Below are 20,385 nucleotides of genomic sequence, written 5' to 3' on the forward strand. Positions count from 1 at the left end.
TTTAATGAGCTGACAAAAGGAGTCAGTGTCTCCCTGAGTTCTGTGAGTTGATCTGGCACCTTAATGGACCTGAGGAGGGAGTCATGGGAACCTTTGACGTGTAGCCACGTTGGACAGAGGGTGCTGGCAATCTACTAGTTGTTGGTGGCATCAAAACGGGGAGCAGCCTCCTGGTGCTGAGCCCTTCCCCTGTGGATCTGACACTATCTCTGAGCAGATAAACTAAGCCTTAAATTCAGGTAAATTGTAGGACACTCACCGTGTGTCCCACAGTATTTCTAGATATGGGAAAACAGATACAAAACGTATAATTGGTGAACATGAGTGTGTGAAGTGAATATTTTGTGAGTAGTAAAGGAGATATAACTAGAGGGAGAGACAGAGATTTTGGTCGTAAAATAGTTGTTCTTGTTACTTTTCTCCAGGGGCATGTGCAGTTGGGCTCCATTCCCTGATTCGCCTGGGCTCTTGGGACACGTGTGCTGTCTCAGGTAAAAGGATCATCTGTGTGTCCGTCCTTCCTCCTCAAGGACAGCTGTCACCATGGAGGACTCTCCCCTACAGGAGCCTCCACAGAAAGTTCCCAATAACAGAGGCTCAGACACAAGGTCTGTGGACCCAGGGGTTTTTGTCTCACTTTCTCCATATCTGAGTCACTGTGAGTAGCCAAAGCTGCTCCCACTGCCATGAGCTGTAGCACAGGAAGAGTCAGCCTCATCCTCAGGCTGTGGCCCAGAGAGGAGCAGAAGCCCTGCATTGGCCAAGGCATCTTTGGACCCAGAGAAGTGGCTGGGGATCCCAGGGCCCTGGTGCTTAGTTGAGTCTGAGTAGTAGTACAGGAGATAGAGGAGGGCTCACTGTCTTCTGCTGGAACCAATGTATGTAATAGCTGCCAACACTGAAGCCACTGCTCAAGGTGCAGATGTCTGGCAATTGTTTCCGGAGATGCAGACAGGGAGAGCGGCTGGGTCAGCACAGGCTGGGAGATACCTGTGGATCTCCCATGGAGATAAGCTTTGGGGATGCAGCTGGAAATGGTAACCAAAATTCAGGATTCTGAGCAGAGGTGGAGTGATTTGGGGACCACCCTGTGAGCATAAGGCCTGTCCCTACCTGGGCAGTGAGGGAGGACCAGGAGGAGGAGCAGAGTCCAGGCCATGGTGACACAACCCCTGCTCCCCACACTGGGCTGGGCCGCCCCAGGCCTCCTTTTCTCCTCCACCCTCTGCCACAGGAGGGGCTGTGCATGCAAATGAGGTCCATCCAGTGCCTGCCCAGCCCCTCCCTGAGCCCTGGTGCTGGAGCTCAGCTCACACCACACACTGGGGAGGATGGGGGTGGAACTCCTGCCCGGGGAAGCCCTGAGAGGTAGCACCTGCTGCGACACCACAAAGCCTCAAGGTCTGGTCTCCTTTGAGTGACTGGTCCTCGCTGACCAGCTGTGTAGGGACCACAGGGCTGTCCCACAGCGCATCCTGTTAATCTCACATGGAAAAATGAAAAATGAATAAAAAGAACTTGTAAGTGGTACATCTTAAAGAATACATTAAATACATAGTTTCTTAGAAGTTACAAAATTGGCTGTCCTAGAAATACATTGACTGAATAGACCAGTTCCAATAAAAACATGGAAAAGGGTATTATAGAAGCACTCCACAGAAATACATTAGGTACAGACATTTTCACAAGGGACATCTAACAAAACTTCAGAATTTAGATGATTCCACTTATTTACTTCATATTTTTCCATAATTTAACACGGTATTGAATATCTCTTACTTCTTTTAAAAATGTTATAAAACTCATAAATACACCTTCAAAATAGCTTTTACAAAAAGGAAAATAGTAGAATAGTATCATGAAATATTGATAGACTTGTTGGGTACAAAATATTAACAAAGAGACCTCAATACCATATTAATAAATTGAAATACTATCATTAAGTGTGATTTTTTCCAATTATACAAATTGGGTTACATAATAAGAAAGAGTTTTATATTACACACCATATTATTACCTCATGAGATATGACCATATTGCCCCAATTGGTCCTAAAAGGGCCTTTCACCACATTTAACACCATATCCTAATAACACCCACATAAAAATACAATCAGATACATCTATAATATGGTAAAACACACACTCTCGCACACACGGATGATGTAGTCCTAAGGCCCACATCTTACTTCCTGCCGTAGTGAGGAGACGATTTCCACAAAGATCAAGAATAGGTAAAGGAGATCTTAACTTTTATTATTTTTAAATTATTCCTCAATAGTTAGGAAATGTAATTAAAAAGTCAAAATCAATGATTAATACTTAGCATTGATGGCAAAAGACAAGTGGTCATTCTTGGATATCCAGATGGACGTCATGGCCTTAGGTAGGCCTGTGTTGCTTTGGCCATGATGGCAGAGATCTCCTCAGTGAGGACTAGTCGCTGACTGCGACTAGTACTGGTGACACTAAGTAACAGAGACAAGATGGGTGGAACAAGGGCAGCAGAGAGAGGTCTTGTCCCACTTGACTGGGTGAAGAGCTCTGTGCAAGGTGTGGTGCAGTGACCCTGGATCTGAAGTGATTATTTCCTCCCACTCTGGCTGCATTCTACATGATGTCAGTCATCACATTTATGGGGCTTCTGCCCCAGACCCACAATAGTACATATTGCAGAGGTTTTCAGTGCAGAAACTGGGGACCTTGGCTCAAGTGACCCGTTCACCAACAGATGGATTGTGAGTCTGATGTCACTGCACCTGCTCCTTGATGAGCTGAGGAAAGGGCAGGTCCTGTGTGATCTCAGGGACTCCTTTTGTAAAATCTGGCAAAGGCTTCCTGTTTAAAGGTTTGAAGAAGAGACTCCAGGACATGGTGGAGACCCCACAGAGCTCTGTCTTCTGAGGTTCCATGCAGGGATTCTGCCCACAAGCTCTCTTATCTTCTGGCAGACTCTCCTGAGAGCCCACTTCCTCCTTGGAAATACATTCTAGCCGGTCATTGTCTATCAGCCTCAAACGTACAAGATGCCATAGAGAAAAAGGACATGATCCACATTTGACTCTATGTGGTGAAGCATCCAGATCCAGGAGGTCACAGAGCAATGGGAGCTCACAGGTGGAAGCTGGTCACACATCAGTGAGGATACAGTTTGCCTCCTGCCCCTCCCACCAGCTGAGTGGTTTCCCAGTTGTCTGGCTCAGCCCCTCCCCTCTGCAGGCCCCTGCCACACTGCTCCCCTGTTGCCCTCAGCACCATGTCCTCTGGCTGCTGTGGTCCCCTCTACACTCCAAGCAGAATGTTCATTTAGGCAGCAGTCTTACTGACGTCATGACCCAAGAGAGTGGAGTAAGAAAGGGGCTTTCTAGGTCTCTAATGGAATGATGACACTCTCACATTTGAAATGTATCTCAGTGGAAAACTATGATTTATTTCAAGATGTCCATCTCTGCCCAAAATATCCCTGGAATGCACAGTGTGTCTTGTGTTTGCAGGCACTGCATGTGGTAAATGTAAAGACGGTGAAGGGGTGTCATTGGGGCACATATGGAGACATCTCTGCCCAAAATATCCCTGGAACGCACAGTGTGTCTTGTGTCTGCAGGCACTGCATGTGGTAAATGTAAAGACGGTGAAGGGGTGTCATTGGGGCACATATGGAGACAGTGCCCAAGTTCATGTGGGGTGTGCATGAAAATTTGGGACAAAGGACTTCCAACAGAACTGTGGTACATACGGTGGGGACTATATGGTGAGTCAAGTGGTGTCCCTGCAGAGAGCTGGGGGACCCGTGGGTCAGAGGTCAGGGCATGTGCCAAGGCCAGAAAAAGAGAGGAGGCTGGTTGCAGGTGACTCTAGTGAATATCCACTCAGAGCCAAACTGATGGACGAATGAGCACATGAATCCAACATCTCCCAATGGAATTGGAAGGGAAACTCGGAAAATAAACATACCTACACGAAACCCTGAAATGGTTTTTACTCATTGTGAATGCACATATATTGATATGCCACAATTATAGTCACAACAATGCTACCCATGCTTACTTGCTAATTCTACAGGACCAGCCTGTAGACACTTCCATGGGGGTGGAATTTCTGCACTCAAGTGAACCCTTGCTGTCTGTCTATCCAGCTTCCCTGCCCAGGGCTTTCACAAGTGGGAGCACACAGAGGAGGAGTTAATGAACTAACCCAGAGATACAGGTGGTCTGGGTGCTGATGATCCCCAGGCCCTGGCAGGTCAACATCGTCTAGTGAGCACATTGATGCCTGAAACCCTGGAGGCCCTGAATGGTGTCCCTGATGGCAGGGGACAAACAGGATTGTCCCAGCCTTTCCCACATGCCCTCAAACACCAAACCATCCCCCAAAAAAACAAATATTCCAGTGAAGAAATGGGCAAAAGACATGAATAGACACTTTTCCAAAGAAGACATCCAGATGGTTAAAGACACATGAAAAAAGGTTCAACATCACCCGTCATCAAAGAAATACAAACTAAAACCACAATGAGACACCATCTCACACCAGTCAGAATGGCTAAAATTAACAACTCAGGCAAAAACAGATATTGGCAAGGATGCAGAGGAAAAGGATCTCAGTTGCACTGCTGGTGGGAATGCAAACTGGCACAGTAACTCTCAAAAACCGTATGGCGGTTCCTCAAAAAACTAAAAATGGAACTACCCATGGATGATAGGCATTGAGTAGGGTACTTGTTGGAATAAGCACTGGGTATTGTATGTACAGAAAAGAAAAAGTACTACCCTACAACCCAGAAATTGCACTACTAGGTATTTGTCCAAGAGATACAAGTGTGCTGTTTCAAAGGGGCACAGGCACCCCAATGTTTCCAGCAGCACTATCAACAATAGCCAAAGTATGGAAAGAGTCCAAATGTTCATTGACAGATGAATGGATGAAGAAGATGTGATACCTTTTGCAACCATGTGGATGAAACTAGAGTGTAGTATGCTAAGTGAAAATAGCCAGGGAGAGAAAGAGAAATATTATATGACTTCACTCATATGAGCAATTTAAGATACAAAATAGATTAACATAAGGGAAGGGTAGCAAAATTAATATAAAACAAAGAGGGAGACAAATCATAAGAGACTCTTACATATAGAGAACAAACTGAGGGTTGCTGGCGGGGTTGTGGGGGGGTGTGGGCTAAATGGGTAAGAGGCATTAAGGAAGACACTTATTGGAATGAGCACTGGGTGTTATACATAGGGGATGAATCACTGGAATCTACTCCTGAAATTATTATTGGATTATACGGTAACTAATTTAGATGCAAATAGACAAATAAATAAGTAAATAATAATACACTAGCAAAATACACAAAATACGGTAACAGCCTTCAGAGATCATAGTTTCAGTTGTCTACAACCCCCTCCGCGTTCACAGACAGAAAATGTATACTGAGATAACACACAGTCTCCCACACACAGAGAACTCAGTCCCACACCCAGAAAATTAGATAATGAGATGAGGGTGGGGAGGATATTTCAACAAGATGAAAAGGCTAAAGTGACCTAAACACCATTATTATTCACCATCTTTCTGTAAGTGTTAAGCAATGCAAGTGAATAAGAAAAACCACTGCTTGGATCTCAGCATTGATGGGAATGGACAGGGATTCATTTCAAAAGGCAAAAAAAAATTGTGATTTAGTCATATATACTCTGGAGCTGGTGCTGCAGTGAGAGAAAACATCATCCCAAAGAGCCAAAAGAACAGTTATTTCTACTGAAGACTAATAAGAGGATTACATAGGTCCGGAAACTTCTAGAAATAGGTAAATGGCCAAGGATGGAGACCCTGGCTTCCTCAGAAGTCAGGTGGGAGCTGAGAACACTGGACCTACGACCCCCAGTCCATGAACTTAGAGACCTTGTGTCGCAACCTGATGGGCGAGATGAGCTTTCTGTGTGCTTTGAGAACTTTTGTCTAGGAAGGGGCTGCTGCGAGTGACTTTGGGGACAGAAGGGAAGGAGGAGCCCTCACTCCCAGGTGGTGCTGCTGCCTGCAGCAGGGCCCATGGTGGCAGCAGCAGGAGCATCAGAAGCAGAAGTCACAGGCTGAACCTGAGCAGCTGCTGGGGCCTCGCCCTCCCAGCAGATGAGAAAGGGGTTCTGCTTTCAGTTCTCATGGGGCTGGGACTCTGTGTGAGCCCACGATGCTGTCCCAGGAGGGGCAGGGACCAGAAGCCTCCTCCTCAGCCCTCAGCCCTTAGCCCAGGGAAGATCTGGGAGCCACAGTTGCAAAACATGGAGCCAAAGAGGGAATCTGGATCCACAGTGGATCCAACTATCATAATAGATGAGGATTTAGGGTCAATTAGTGGGAGCTTTTGTTACCAGGACACATAGCGGACACTCCCGATGTGTCCTGACTCAGACAGAGCTGGATTTGTGTCCCTGTTTCTGCTGTGACCTGTCATGGACCCTGTCCTCAGGGCAGCCAGCCTTTGGCACCCAGGAATGTGCTCAGTTTGAGAAAATCACACAGTATATTGATCCGAAAGACAGGCTTCAAGGAGGAATTGCAAAGAATGTGGAAAGACTTTGTAGACATATTGCTTGTGAAGGGTCTCAGACCCCAGCTTGCACAAAAAAACAAAGAAGCACTTGACTTGGCCAAAAAGTCAGAGCTACACAGGAAGTCCCATTGCTGTGGGGACAGCAGGTTTTTGTCTCACTTCCCCACAGGCCTGGAGCACTGTGTCAGCACCTTGAGTAACGTCAACAGACAGGCAGTAATAATCAGCCTCATCCTCGGCCTGGAGCCCAGTGATGGTCAAGGAGCCTGTGTTGCCAGACATGGAGCCAGAAAATCTGTCAGGGACCCCTGAGAGTCGATCGCTACTACCATACATGAGGAGTTTAGGGGCCTTTCCTGGAAGCTGTTGGTACCAGTTCACACCAGCAATACCGATGTTGCTCCTGCTTCCAGTACAAGAGATGGTGACCTTCTGGCCCAGGCCCCCAGACACTGAGGGCGGCTGAGTCAGCACAGACTGGGCCCAGGAACCTGGAAGGGGAGAGACATAGAGAGGGGGATGCTGGGATCTAGACACCAGAGGAGAATCCAAGGCCCACGTGTCCTCCCTGGACCACTTCCTCTGTTCCCTCATCTAGTCACCTGTGCAGTGGATGAGAAGGGTGAGGAGAAGAGGGAACCAGGCCATGGTGGAGGTCATCACCGACCCTGCCTTCTGTGGATCCACAGCTGAGCAGATCTCCTCTAATCCCTTCCTTCCCCTTTTCATCCTCTGAGAGAAGGAGGGCCTATCCATGCAAATCAGACCAGCAGCTCTCTGACACTTCACTGACCCTGGGTCAAGTCCCTCTGCCTGAGGATGTCAGGTGGGTTGGACGGGGAGGTGGTCTCTGGGGCCATGCCAGGAGAGGGGAGGTCACAATTTGGAGTCCTGAGCAGAGGGCACAGGCATTGTCCAGGTGCAGGTCCCAGCTCTAATCATGGCCAACCCTCAGAAGCAGGTGACGACCACCCCCTGGTGTCCAGGCCCAGACACAGCATATGTGACATGGTGAGCAGATCTCATCAGAGTTCCTGCCTTCCCACTGCTCTGTCCACCATCCCCTTCCTTCGGGACAGGCCAGGTGTCCCCTGTGTGGCCTCCGATCCCCTGAGGACACACTGTGCTCTCCTCTGGCTCTGCATAGTGAGTCTGTCCACAGCTTCCTTGGCTATTATTGACGGGGCAGGACTGACGTGGTGACTCTTGTACAACCACACAGATGAGGATCAGGGCCACAGAGCAATGGGTCCACATTGACACATGGCCAGTTCTGTGCAGGAGGCCAATTTCTTCCCCATTCCCGGCTTCCTCTCTGGTCTGAGAGTTTTCCTTTCCCAGAAGCTCCCTCAGACCTGAGGACACAGGGAGACCTTTTGTCCAGGTTGTGGGTAGAAGCCCACATTCCTCGTGTGCATTCCTACAGGTTCCTCACTAAAAATCTTTGTCAGCTGTCACTCTTGCCACCTCACATCGCATACTGGGGATGATGGAGGTTGGCTTCACCCCTGGGGAGACCCCTGCAAGGAAGCACCCGTTGAGACAACGCACATGTCCTTGCTCAAGTGGGGACTCTGCCACACCAGAAGGGACGCAGCTGCTGAGTCTCCCTCAGGAAGTAGAGGGCCCAGTCCCTAGTCTCAGGTTCCTTTTAGTGAATGGTCCCCACTGAGGCCCTGTGTAGGGAGACAGGGCAGTCCCACAGCGCCCCCTCCGCGCTGAAGTGCACACACCCCACTGTGTCCCACAACCCTGAGAGCCCAGCGGGTTTCCTCACTTCTGTTTATTCACACATCATTGAGCTGAACCTTGGATAATGTGATCCTGTAGTGCTGCCCGTGATCAAGGTAGCATTTTTCACTCTCCAAAGAAGCCCTAGTCCATAGGATTTGGAGGCTTTTACCTCAATTAAATGGTAAGTTGCCAGTTCTTTGCAGAAGATACTCCAGACCTCATGTCCCTCCTCTGGCCTACAATTGAGAATATGTCTATCTCGTGAATGTTTGAAAACTCCTGTACGTTAAAGCAATGGATTCCAGCCTCTGTCATTGGAATTGAGTAATATGTTAATCTTCTATATTTTTAGGTATTTTCCTTGGCTTACTACATTAAAAAGAAAAGGAAATAACAATGAATTTATATTTGATGAAGTCCTATTTAGCAAGTGTCATTTTTTGTTTTTCTTGTTTTGTTTTTTCATGGGTTAGCCTGACAGTGTCTTATTTAAACATTTTTATGGAAACCCTAGATCCTGAATATTTTCTCCTTTATTATGTTTGTAGCTTTATGTTTTACAGTTATGTCTATAATCCTTTTAGTGATTTTTTAATATATATAAAGTCAGTTTTAAGTATGATTCATTTCTCTCTCAGTATATCCAATTTTTCTGTGGCCATTTGTCCAAAAGTCCATCCTTTCTCCTCTGAAAGGCTTCTTCTACTTTGTAAAAGAAAAAAAGTGTTTATCCTTCATTCTGTGGGTCTGTTTCTGGGTTTTATGTTCTGTTATCTTAGCCAATGTGTCTATCCTCTATTCATACCACCCTCACTTGCTAGGACAGGAACTGAATTACAGGACAGGAACTGAACAGAGCCTGAATTACACTTTTATACAATTTGGGAAGAACTGGCATATTTATTATAATGAGTCTTCTAATCCATGAACGGAACTTATCTTTCCTTGTTTTAGATCCACTTTGATTACATTTACCAGCATTGTCCAGATTTCAGCACCTGTGGCCTATGCTTGTTTTGTTAAATATGCCCCTAAATAGTTCATCGAGTGGTTTTAAGGTTTTTTTTATTTTCACCTGTTTATTGCTGGTATGTATACATCTATATGATCTTTCTATGTTGATCTTTATTCTAAAATGTTTCCAAAATTATTTATGACTCTTTGAATTTATATATTTGCATACTTAATTGTAGCTTCCTTTGTAGTTTTCCTGTAGGTCATTCTCTCACCTGAAATGGGACAATTGTCTCTTGTTCTTCCTCATTGGAATGCCTCTCATTGTTTGTCTTGCCTTATGGTTCTGACAGACATATCCAGTCCTATGTGGAACAGCAGTATTGAGATAGGACATGGTGGCCTTGCTCCCTACCCGAGGTGGGAAAGCTTTCAGTGCTTCATCTCTGTGTGTGTTCACCAAAGGGAAGGTGTTTTATAGTTTTCTTTACCAAACTGAAGATGTACTCTTCTATATTGTGTTCTCTGAAAACTTTTATCACTCTCATTCATATACCCATTCATTCCTTTCCATGAGCACAAATAGGTCTTGAGCTGTGCAGGAAGTGGAAGAGAATTCATCCTACCTGAGAGAGTGAGGGAGACGCTTTCATTGGTCTTTCTTTTTTAATTTTTTTAATGTTTATACATATTTGAGAGAGAGACAGATGGAACCCAAGTGAGGGAAGGGCAGAGAGAGAGGAAGACAGAATGGGAAGCAGGCTGGAGGCTCCGAGTTGTCAGCAGAGAGCCCGACATGGCACTTGAACTCAGTAGCCATGAGATCATGACCTGAACCGAAGTCAGATATTTAACTGACAGAGCCACCCAGGGGCCCTTCAGCTGTCATTTAATACTTTGGCTATTATTGCAACTGATTTATTTCTACTTCTCCTTTGGTGTCAAGGAGACAAGGCAGGAGGCCTGGTGAGACAGATACCACTCCCTCTTGTCCAATATGAGGGTGGGTGAGAGGATACTTATGACATGGAAGAAATGGCATTTTCTCTCTCCCTTTTCCTGCTGGTTTCTTCACTTCCTTAGACTCCCTGCCCTCCTTACTTTCTTAAAATCCTGGGTCATCATTACCATGATCACAATCCATCCCACATACCCCTCGAGGTTTAGTCCCACCCGCCTCGCTGACCACCCACCCCCTCAAATCCACATACTGCTCCCTCTCCAGCTGAGTCCCCCAGCTGACTGGCTGCAGGGGCACATGGCCGTGATGGCTGCTCCCGCTGTGAATGTATGAGACTCTCTCCAGGGCATCCCAAGTCAGACACCCTGTGATCCTTCATTTCTCACATTCCTCTCTGTAGTCCATTGTTAGGGCTGTCCTTATCTACAGTGCACAGTCAGACTTCTTCAATCTCCTTGAAGTGAGAAAGTATCTTCCACCCAGACTCGACACTGGAAAATAGAAGCTAGAATGTAAGTTTCATGGCGTCACCCACTAATTGTTAACAGGCTCATGTTTTGTTTTCTTATTGACAACAAAAGAAGATGTTCACTGTGGGGCATAAGCGTAGGAGTCTCCTGGGCTTACACCAAGGGGCTAACAGGGCATAAAGAAATACAACGCCATAGAATGCTCACAACTGAGTGCTGGAAGCCGAGCTCTCCCAGCCTGAGTGGCAGGCCCCGGGCTGTGGACGGATTGGTGACTGCAGGGCGGCCCGCCGACAGTGAAGCTTCTTGTACTCCTGCTTTTACGTAACTTGGCCTTAAAAGTACCTGGGGTATTGTCTGTTGGGGAATTGCGCTTGGCAGGCCCTCTGGGAAAAGAACCATTAGGGAAGAAATTAAGGTTCCGCAAGAAATTGTCTGGCCTTATGGTTAGCCTTTGCCATCCCCTATGGAGACTCCTCTACTTGCAGGAAGGATAGCCTCATGCGTTTGCCAGCAAAGAGGGCCTGTAAGGAGAGACATACGGATCTGAAAGCCTCACTCCGGCAACTAAGGAGTGTATCTCTGGGCACAGGTGACTTCAACCCCTAGGCCCACCTGGCCCCCCGGAGGCATTCCAGATATTGGCTGAACCTAGTTGGTTAAGCTACAGAATGGTTCATTGGTTCCTAGGTGCATTGTCTCACTGAGAATGTATGAGGCATGGGTTTCTAAGGCTTTTTCAGCCCCTTTCTGGCACCTCGGACCGAGGCAAACACATTGTTCTTCTGGCCTCACGTGGTTAGGAGGTCATGTCCCTATAACTGTTCCACTTGAGATGTTAAGAAATGGAGGGCCTTTCACGAGAACAGCAAAGCAAATCCTTTGTAGATTATAGACAAATGCAGATGAATAATGGAATAATGTAAGAAATTAATCTATAATCAAAGGGTATGCGGGAAAGTTAGGGCAAAATCACCATGTTATTTCTTAAAGGTTGTTTACATACAGGAACATTTTCAAAATTAGGTAATGTTAGAAAAACATAGTTGACGTATGCCACAAGGAAATCACTAGGATATATAATGCCACATTTACTGCAATAAATCGGCCAGCTCAACACACTGCTGTTGTCTGTGTCCATTTTTATTTTTTGTTTCTACTTTAGTTTTTTATTTTATTTCTGTTTTATTTTCACTTTTTCGCCAATGCCGGTCATCCTTCGGGAACCCCTGGATCTCCTGGAGCTGCACTCTGGCAACTGAGTTTGGGCAAACCAGATTGGCACCCCAAGACTAGGGGGATGTAAAGGCATCCCAAGAATAGGGAGGTGCAAAGGCACCCCAGAATAGAAAGGGGTTGCAGAGCCCCCAGAATAGAGACGGAGGGGAAAAGTCCTAAAATAAGAACAGGCACAAAGGCTCCCCATACAAAGGTATATGAGGTAAGCCAGATTAGGCCTTCAGGGCAGAAGCACTCTCGAACTTAGTACTATAGCAGAAAAGCTGCTTTCACTGGAGGAAAGGACCAAGTTAGATAAACAGGTAAATTGAGCTACAAATAGCTACAGCTATTTGCTCTGCAGGCAAAGCAGCCCAGAGCAGAGATGGTTAACAAAAGAAAAGGTGCCTTGTTAACCCTGAGGTTGTTCCCCCTGTCTGCCTTACCCCTTAGGCTGGCTCAGATAAACAGACATGGTGCCGGTGCCATTAACAACCATGGTAACAACCATCTGTCCATCTGCCCGGTAACAGGATTTTGTTGTATATTGACCAAAACCCCAAACACTGTATATCTTCAAAATCCCTTTTCCCTCACGTCCCCAAGTGAATGTTCACAATTTCCTTGTCTCTTTGTGCACGCTCATCAAATCTGTAAGCCTTCTGATCTTGATAAACACAGGGCAAGGACCCTTGTTTGGGGCTCTTGTCTTTTCCTGGACATTAGCCATCTCTCGCTTTTCATCCAGCATCCCGCTGTCTTGTTCAACAAGAGAGAATTCTAGACATAGAGTCTAACACAGTTCACCATTTCAAATATGCTTTCACATTCTTCGGGACAGTTTACAATTCCCTTAATACATACATTTCACACATCTCAGCGTAACAGCTCTCCTTCTGGTCTCTCCAGTGAACTTGTTTCAAGCATAGTCTCTCTTTGTGCGCTGACCTAAGACCCTTGATCTGCAACAGAACTACCCTACTTTCTTGTGATTTGCAGGCCACTGTCCCTGAGGAAGGAGTGAAGGACTGACCTTTCCCAGAGGCGAAGGCCTGACCACATTTGGAGCAGCTGCCAATGATGCCAACAGATCTGGCAATGACAGGCTCATGTCCACAGAGAACTAGCCACGTGGACACTTGCTTCTGCCCCATGGAGAGCCGCCACGATTCCCTGCACCTTCCCGTATGAAAGTGCAGGACTTCTAGACAGAGAAAATGATCTTTGAGACATTTATCCACATCTCCCCAGGCTGTTGACTTCCTGAGGAAGCACCCATTCCTTTCCCACCATCCCTTGTCTCTCAAGTATTGAATGAATTTCTAGTGGCAAACAGCAGAGCCTGAATTCAGAACCAGCTCTCTGTTCAATAATATTAGCATCTTGACATTGTTGGCAATATGATAAGAATCCTTTTTGTTTTTAGCATATAACAAGGTCTCGTTATTACAGAAATTTTTATTGAAATAATTAATACAAACTTTATTATATACATGTCTCATGACTTTCCTGAATTACCTTATTAGGACCATATTTTTTAATTTTTATTTATTTTTGAGAGAGAGAGCGCAAGAGGGCAGGGTTAAGGCAGGGAGAGAGGGGATGAAGGATCCAAAGCAGGCTCCTTGCTGACAGCAGACAGGTGGACGTGGGAATTGAAATCACAAAGCAGGAGATCATGACTTGAGCTGAGGTCAGACATTTAACTGACTAAGCCGCCCAAGTCTGCTTGTTAGCACAGTGTTTTTAAACTAAATACGCTTAGCCTTCTGAAAGCAGAACTGAAGGGGTCCCCAGGTGGGAAAAAAATCTCTGTATATAAAGAGGAGACAGCTTTCCTGCCCCAAGAGCACTCATTTGAGCCCCCCAGCTATTTTCTGTGGTCTGTGCCCTGCAGGTTCTACTTGCCCAGCACCCATACTGAGCACATTCCTGGGAGGAAAAGAAAAAAGAAATGCAACAAGGTCAGGAGTTCAGGGTTTGAGGAGAACAAAGGGGATGCCAACCTACCAGTCTCCACCAGGCCAGGAAATAGCCTGAGTGCTTCAGAGACAGTGACCCAGAGGAAAAGTCCCAGTGCAGGAACAAAAGTAAACTTTGACCTAAAGCACATGCTTGAGTTGTTTTTGCAGGATTGAAACCTTGCCCCACAGGTTAATGAGGTTAAAACAGTCACCAGTAGGACCCCCACTGACACCCCTTCTTTTCACAGGAATGTTCATCTATTTCAGAGGCAAACAGCAGAAAGAGCCTGGGAGCCTAGACCAGTTTTATCTCCTGCAACAGCTCCACCAGTGCAGATGGACCAGGGAGTGTCCTCCAGTGACCTCTGCCTCTTTATCATGTTAGGTCTCTGCCCTAGGAGGAGGACAAGCTTCATTGACCTACCACATGATGGGGACACAAGCTCCTGTTCTCCATATTCCTGCACAACCTCAGGCCCACTCTTGCATAAGATGACAAAACTCCCTTTTCTGGGTATCCATCCTAACCCCAAACGAAAGGAACCCACTCGCCTCCACTCAGGGAGTCACAGCTTTGATAATTCTTGTCCCTGATCCCCTTATCTGTGGCAAATAAAGTTTCCTTTGTGTGACAGCATCTGCTAAAGCCTCTGCCTGTACCTCACCAAGGAGTGAACTCAAAGTAGCTCCAACACTTCTAAGTAATATATTTCATCCCTTAACTTGGAAACCTGCCTTCTTCTCTCTACTCTCTACCTGTGGTTTTAGAGACATTTAAGTCTATTAATAAGAAATTTCAGAGAAATATTAAGTAACAGTTTTCTTAAAGTTATCTTTGTTTGCTCATTTTCACCCTTTAGATCAAAGTAAGTTAGAAAAAAATGAAATAATTTTAAAGGTATCTGTTGTTAAGAATCCCTGGTGGCCTCGCGCCCAGGCTCACACCACAAATCATGAGCGTCAGTGGAAAGAGAAGTCAGTTCCCGAAAAGGCTGGGGTGACAGAAGGGGAAAGCTAGCCGTGGGTCTGAACCACCATCACTCGAAAAAGCCCCTGAGAGTGAAGACACAGGACAGCAAGTGGAGAGACCCAAGCCCTGACCCCAGGACGGGCATCCAGGGCGAGCAATAGTGAAATGGGAGGTCTCAGATGCAGTGCTGTGGGCTGATGGGTGAGAAAGCCAAGTCAGGAAGGACGCTCTGGAAACATCTCACTAAGGAAAAAGAGGGGGAGTAGACATGTAGAGTCTGCCGGGCATGAGGGAATGGGAAAAGGAGAAAGGCCGCAGAGCCCACTTGCCCACCACAAGGAAAGGAAAAATGTATGAGGCAAACACTTGAAAAATGGACCGTAACACATAATATTATTCTTCATAATAATAAACAACACCGGCTAAATTATTGAACAAAATTGCAGTATGCAGAAATCTACAAAATAAAAAATGACAATGTGGGAAAATAGCCATCGGAAAATAAACTTTTTAAAAAAGAATCTGTGATTACACACCATCATGGAAAATAATTATGTTATTTCGACAGCCTCTATTAAAATTGCAGCCATCTAGATAGATCCGCGTGTCCTCGGCACAAGATGAACACGTCTCTAGATGAAAAGATGAAACGTTCCCTGTATTTAAATATGGTGCCCGTGATGGTCCTACAACAATGCACACGCTGATGCCACTGAAAGGTGTGCTTCCGGGGGCACGTGGTCTGTGATTCGGCACCTGTGAAATGTGCACAACAGGAAAATCACTGCAGACAGAAAGGAATTTTTGGCTCCAAAGGGCTGATGCAGGGGGGCCATGGACTCACTGCTCGGGGGTCAGGGGTTTTTCTGCAGGCGATGGAAATGTTGTCAAGTTGATCCTGATGATGTTTGCCAAACTCAGGAAACATACTACAGACCACTGAATCGTACCATTTAAATGACTGCACTTTATGCCTGTAAATTATCTTAAGAAATTTGTCTTATTTTTAGAAGAAAACAACATGAGACGAAGCTACTGTCACTGACTCTTCATAGTTGTTCTGTGCTCAGAGAGTCAGACCCTCAGACGCTCTGGGGTGTCCTCGGTCTCCCTGTTTATTTGTCACTGGCAGTGACCATGGGAAACTGGGGCACGTTGCTGTATCATTTGCCCACGGGCTTAGAGCACTGTGTCAGTAATGACCAGCCTCGTCCTCAGGCCGCAAGCCCGAGATGATCAGAGAGGCCTTATTCTCGAGAACCCAGCTGGGATCCCGGAGGGCCCGGTACTTCTGAGCATCTGAGCTTTGGGGACACGGTGGGGAATCTGTGAGTACCAGCACACATAATACGACCCAACATTGTTGCTGATTCCAGTGCAGGTGAGGGTGACCTTCTAGCCCACAGACCCTGATAAAGAGGCTTCCTGTGTCAACATAGACAGTGCCCAGGACCCAGCAACACAGCAGTGGAGACACAGGTCAGTGTCAGGTTATTACTCACAGTGTGTTCTCAAAATGGGGGAAACAAGCAACTTAGGGGTCCCCCGAAAGCAATTCTTCCGCTTTCCACAGCCAGTAACCTGAGCAGAGAGCAAGGAAGGTGAGGAGGGGAGGGGTCCAGGCCAGGGTGGAGATACCCCAGGCTGTGGTCCTGAGCCCTCAAGGGAGAGACCTGCACAAAGCCTCTCTTATATTCTCCCTTCCTGGAAGAGAGAGAGGAAGCTTTCATGCAAATCTCTCCCTCCCCTGGGACTGAATGTGGTGACAGCTGAGTGTGGGGTGGGTGGGCCTAAGGAAACTCCTCTAGGCGCAATTTTGTAGAGGGCACAAGGCAGGGCTCCAAGCCTGGGTGCTCAGCTCGGACCCCTGCCCCCACACACACCCCTCAGGAACAGGCCCACAGCGCCCCCTGCTGTCTCAGTGTCCAGCCGCACCCGTGACTGGAAGGGACATCCTGGAGCTGTGAGAGAGTGACCAGGGCAGTAAGGACTTCAGTCTGCCTGGCGTACTGTCCACCCCCACACAGGCCAGATCTTCTCCTCCTTCAGGGCTTCTTCCTGTGCTGCAGGTGCCACCACACCTCAGTCCTTGCTGCAGACACAGGGCCTCCTCAGCATGAATCACCCTGGGCTCCTCCCACTGCTTAGAGACTTGTGTTGTTGGGGCCAAGAGTCATCGACCGCTGGGGGATGATGTTTCCGCCCAGTGAGTCAAGATTGGAGAGCATGCACGCCCCTCAACAGCCTTTTTCGGGAGCCCTGAGGGGACAGCCCAGTCTTCTCATCTCACTTCCCATTCTGGCGGGCCAGTCCCCATTACCCTCTGCACTGACCTCGATGAGGTAGATCAATGACGGTGCATGGCTATAGATCACGTGAGTATATTCTATCTCTCTACCATCTATCAAACTTTGCATTTTCTACATTACCTATAATTGGTATGGTATCGGCCCCAAAAGAGACACATATATCAATGCTCCAGATTCAAAAGGCCAGAAATAGGGTGGCTCAGTCGGTTGGGTGTCAGACTCTTGATTTCAGTTCAGGTCATGACCTCAACTTCTATAATTGAGCTCTGAACCGGGTTCTGAGCCTGCTTGGGATTCTCTCTCCCTCTCTCTCTGCTCCTTCCTCCCTCTCTCTCTCTTAAAATAAATAAATAAAGCTGAAAGTACCCAAATAATATAAATAAAAAGACCAGAAATAAGTGCAAGTTCCCCTTGACAAGCACAGAGAATGTAGACTGAAAATAAGGCCTTTCCTCAGTCTGTGGAGGAGAGCACACATGGATTTTGCAGGGAATTCAGACAAGAATAAGCATGAATCATATAGCAGATGCCTCATAGGAGGACCTCAGTTCTCATGGATGTTCCCTGACACATTTTAGGAAAGAAAGCTGGAGTTTCTGGATCCCCTGCAGCGGGCACACGGATCCCCGTGCCATGGGCTGCAGCGTGCACCCACGTGGTCATTCTGGGGTAAGAAGCACAGCCTAACGAACGATCCCACCTGGGTCAGGCCACATCCGCAAAGAGCCCCATGGGAGCTGCTCTGTGCCCTCTGCTGCTTCCTGCATTGGCATGGGCTCCTGGGGCTCTGGCTTCTCTTTACACCCAGCTGACCCATTCCCTTCCTAGGTGCACAGTTACTGTTTGGGATGATAAAAAGCTTTGAGAAATGGAGAGTCGTGATGGTCACCCAACATGGCGAATATATTTCATATCTCTGAATTGCACAAGAAAGTGATGAAAAGAGTAAATTTCCTGTTGTGTGTATTTTCATAATTAAAAATTACTAGCTGAAAACGCAAACTATGTTTAAGAAGTTGCATTCACACCAATCTCTTTCCCATCTTTATATGTGTTACCCTATTCTAACTCATCCTCATCACTAAAAATTGACAGTGATTTTATTATCTTTTTCCTGTAGGTTCCACATGTAAATGAGATAAAGCATTTGCCTTTCTGTGTAGGCCTTATTTCTCTCAGGGTCATGTCCCGCAGGTTCGTCCATGTTGTCACAAATGACAAGACTTTCTCCTGGAAAGGCTCAGGGGGTCGACTTCCTTTATGCAACATGGTGCCCCGCAGCCCCTCTACTGCATGGATCATGGACAACCCCGATGTGGCAGGAGAGGAGAGGAGGACACAGTCCGTTCTTCTGGGCTCCAGAAACCAGCCACAAGGCTGCCCGTGGGCCCTGATGGTGTCAGCTGTAGGAACCTCACGACTGTGAAATCTCCCAAGCCGACTGAGAATTTTGCTGCAATGGTGGCACTCCCCCCTTTCCCTCACAAGCCCCACGGAGAAATTTGCTGACTTGCACACACAGTTTCTCCCAGGGGCAGTCACCCTCTCCCGACATCACAAATGAGGGGCAGGTACCCAGCCAGTGGGCCAGGCCAGCTCTGAGTCTGTGATTCCGTAGTGTCTCCACGCTGGGACACAGAGCTACTCAGTCAGCCTGAGGACAGGAGCCTGGAGGGAATGGAGGGCCTCTGCTCTGACTCCTAGAAGAACATAGGCCATGCAGTGGAGGACTGTCTGCCTGGGGGATGGTCTGTAGACTCTGACCAGAAATCTAAGGCAAGTTGATGTACCCTTGTGAAGAAAAAAAAAGCGAAATCCACAGGCTCTAATTTTTACATGTGAATCACAAGGCGAAATTTCTGCATCATTATCACTTTTTTGTTGTCTTTGGTTTGCTTTATTATTGTTATTCTTTGTCTTTCTTTGTTTTCCTATTTTCCAGAGAGTTCACACAGGTTTGATAGGAAACTGGGAAGAAGGACAGTCAGATCCAGTAGCTACACCCAAGTATAGTAACTGTGCATTCAATTTACATTAGACTTGAGAGACTCAGACTACAGTGGCCTAAGCAGACTGGGTATTTGTCCCACTTCCCCGTGTGTCTGTATCACTGTGACTAGCACTACTGGGCCAGATTGCACAGTAATAGTCAGCCTCGTCCTCAGGCTGCAGCCCAGAGATGAGCAGAAGCCCTGCATTGGCCGAGGCATCTTTGGACCCGGAGAAGCGGCTGGGGACCCCAGGTCCCAACTGTGTACTGGAGTCGTAGTACAGGAGATACCGGGGAGGGCTCCCTGGATTCTGTTGGTACCAGTATATGTAGTAGCTTCCAACATTGATGTCTCTGCTCAGGGTGCAGGTGAGTCTGGCTGTGGCTCCCAGAGATGCAGAGAGGGAGGCTGGCTGAGTCACGACAGGCTGGGACAGGGAACCTGCAAACACAGACACAGCAGAGGGAAGAGAAGGAACAGCGCACATGGGATTAGGGAGCTGAGCCACAGGGGTTTCACTCTGGCTGCAGGCCCACCCTGGGACACTGGGTCCTGTCCCTACCTGTGCAGTGGCAGAGGAGCACGACGAGGACGGGGATCCAGGCCATGGTGACACACGCCCTTCCTAGACCACAGAGCCGGGACTGGGCTGCCCTGGGCCTCTCTTATCCCCAGTCCACAGAGCTCAAAAGGAGGGGCTGCTCATGCAAATGGGACCCACCCCTGCTGCTCGCTCCTGTGCACTTAGAGGCCTGCAGCCCGCTAACAGGAAGACTGTGTGATGCACTAGTTTCCCCCTGGGTGGGCCTGGAAGAAGCAGCTGCTGGGACCACATACAGGCCCAGGTTCAGGGACTCCTCCAGGAACAGAGAGGACACACCTGCCCTGTCCCCACTGGAAACAAGGGATCCAGTCCTGGGGCTTTCTGTCCTGGAGTGCTATTCAGCAGGGAGCCCCCATCCTGCAGAAAGCCCCAGACCTTGTCACCGTGCCCCCTGCTGGTGTCTGGGTGAACCTCTCCTTTCCCAGTGCAGGCTTCCCTGGTGCCTGTGTTTCCACCACCTGAGAGTAACCCTCCAGGTTAAGAGAAAGGTCCTGCTGTACATCAGGTATCGTCCATGGATGGGGTCTGATGAGAGGGACACATGCAGTCCTAACTCAGTACAACCTGTGAACCACTATGGAGCTGAGGACAAGACACACGGAAGAGGGAATAGAAACCATCTGTCCCAATGGTACAGCTCAGACGATGCATGCTGGCTCTG

General features: G+C 47.5%; 1 pseudogene and 2 gene segments (V, D, J or C); all 3 read right to left on the reverse strand.

Moving 5' to 3' along the window:
• Positions 1-653: 653 nt before the first annotated feature.
• Positions 654-1,159, reverse strand: LOC122204033 (annotated as a pseudogene).
• A 151-nt stretch (positions 1,160-1,310) lies between these two features.
• Positions 1,311-7,263, reverse strand: LOC122204034. The segment is given in 3 exon segments: positions 1,311-1,439; positions 6,709-7,040; positions 7,152-7,263. Coding segments are annotated over 3 exon segments (519 nt in total).
• An 11,752-nt stretch (positions 7,264-19,015) lies between these two features.
• Positions 19,016-19,770, reverse strand: LOC122203344. The segment is given in 2 exon segments: positions 19,016-19,561; positions 19,683-19,770. Coding segments are annotated over 2 exon segments (414 nt in total).
• Between the last annotated feature and the right edge of the window lie 615 nt (positions 19,771-20,385).

This window comes from Panthera leo, chromosome D3 (genome assembly GCF_018350215.1).
Source record: "Panthera leo isolate Ple1 chromosome D3, P.leo_Ple1_pat1.1, whole genome shotgun sequence".
Lineage (NCBI taxonomy): Eukaryota > Metazoa > Chordata > Mammalia > Carnivora > Felidae > Panthera > Panthera leo.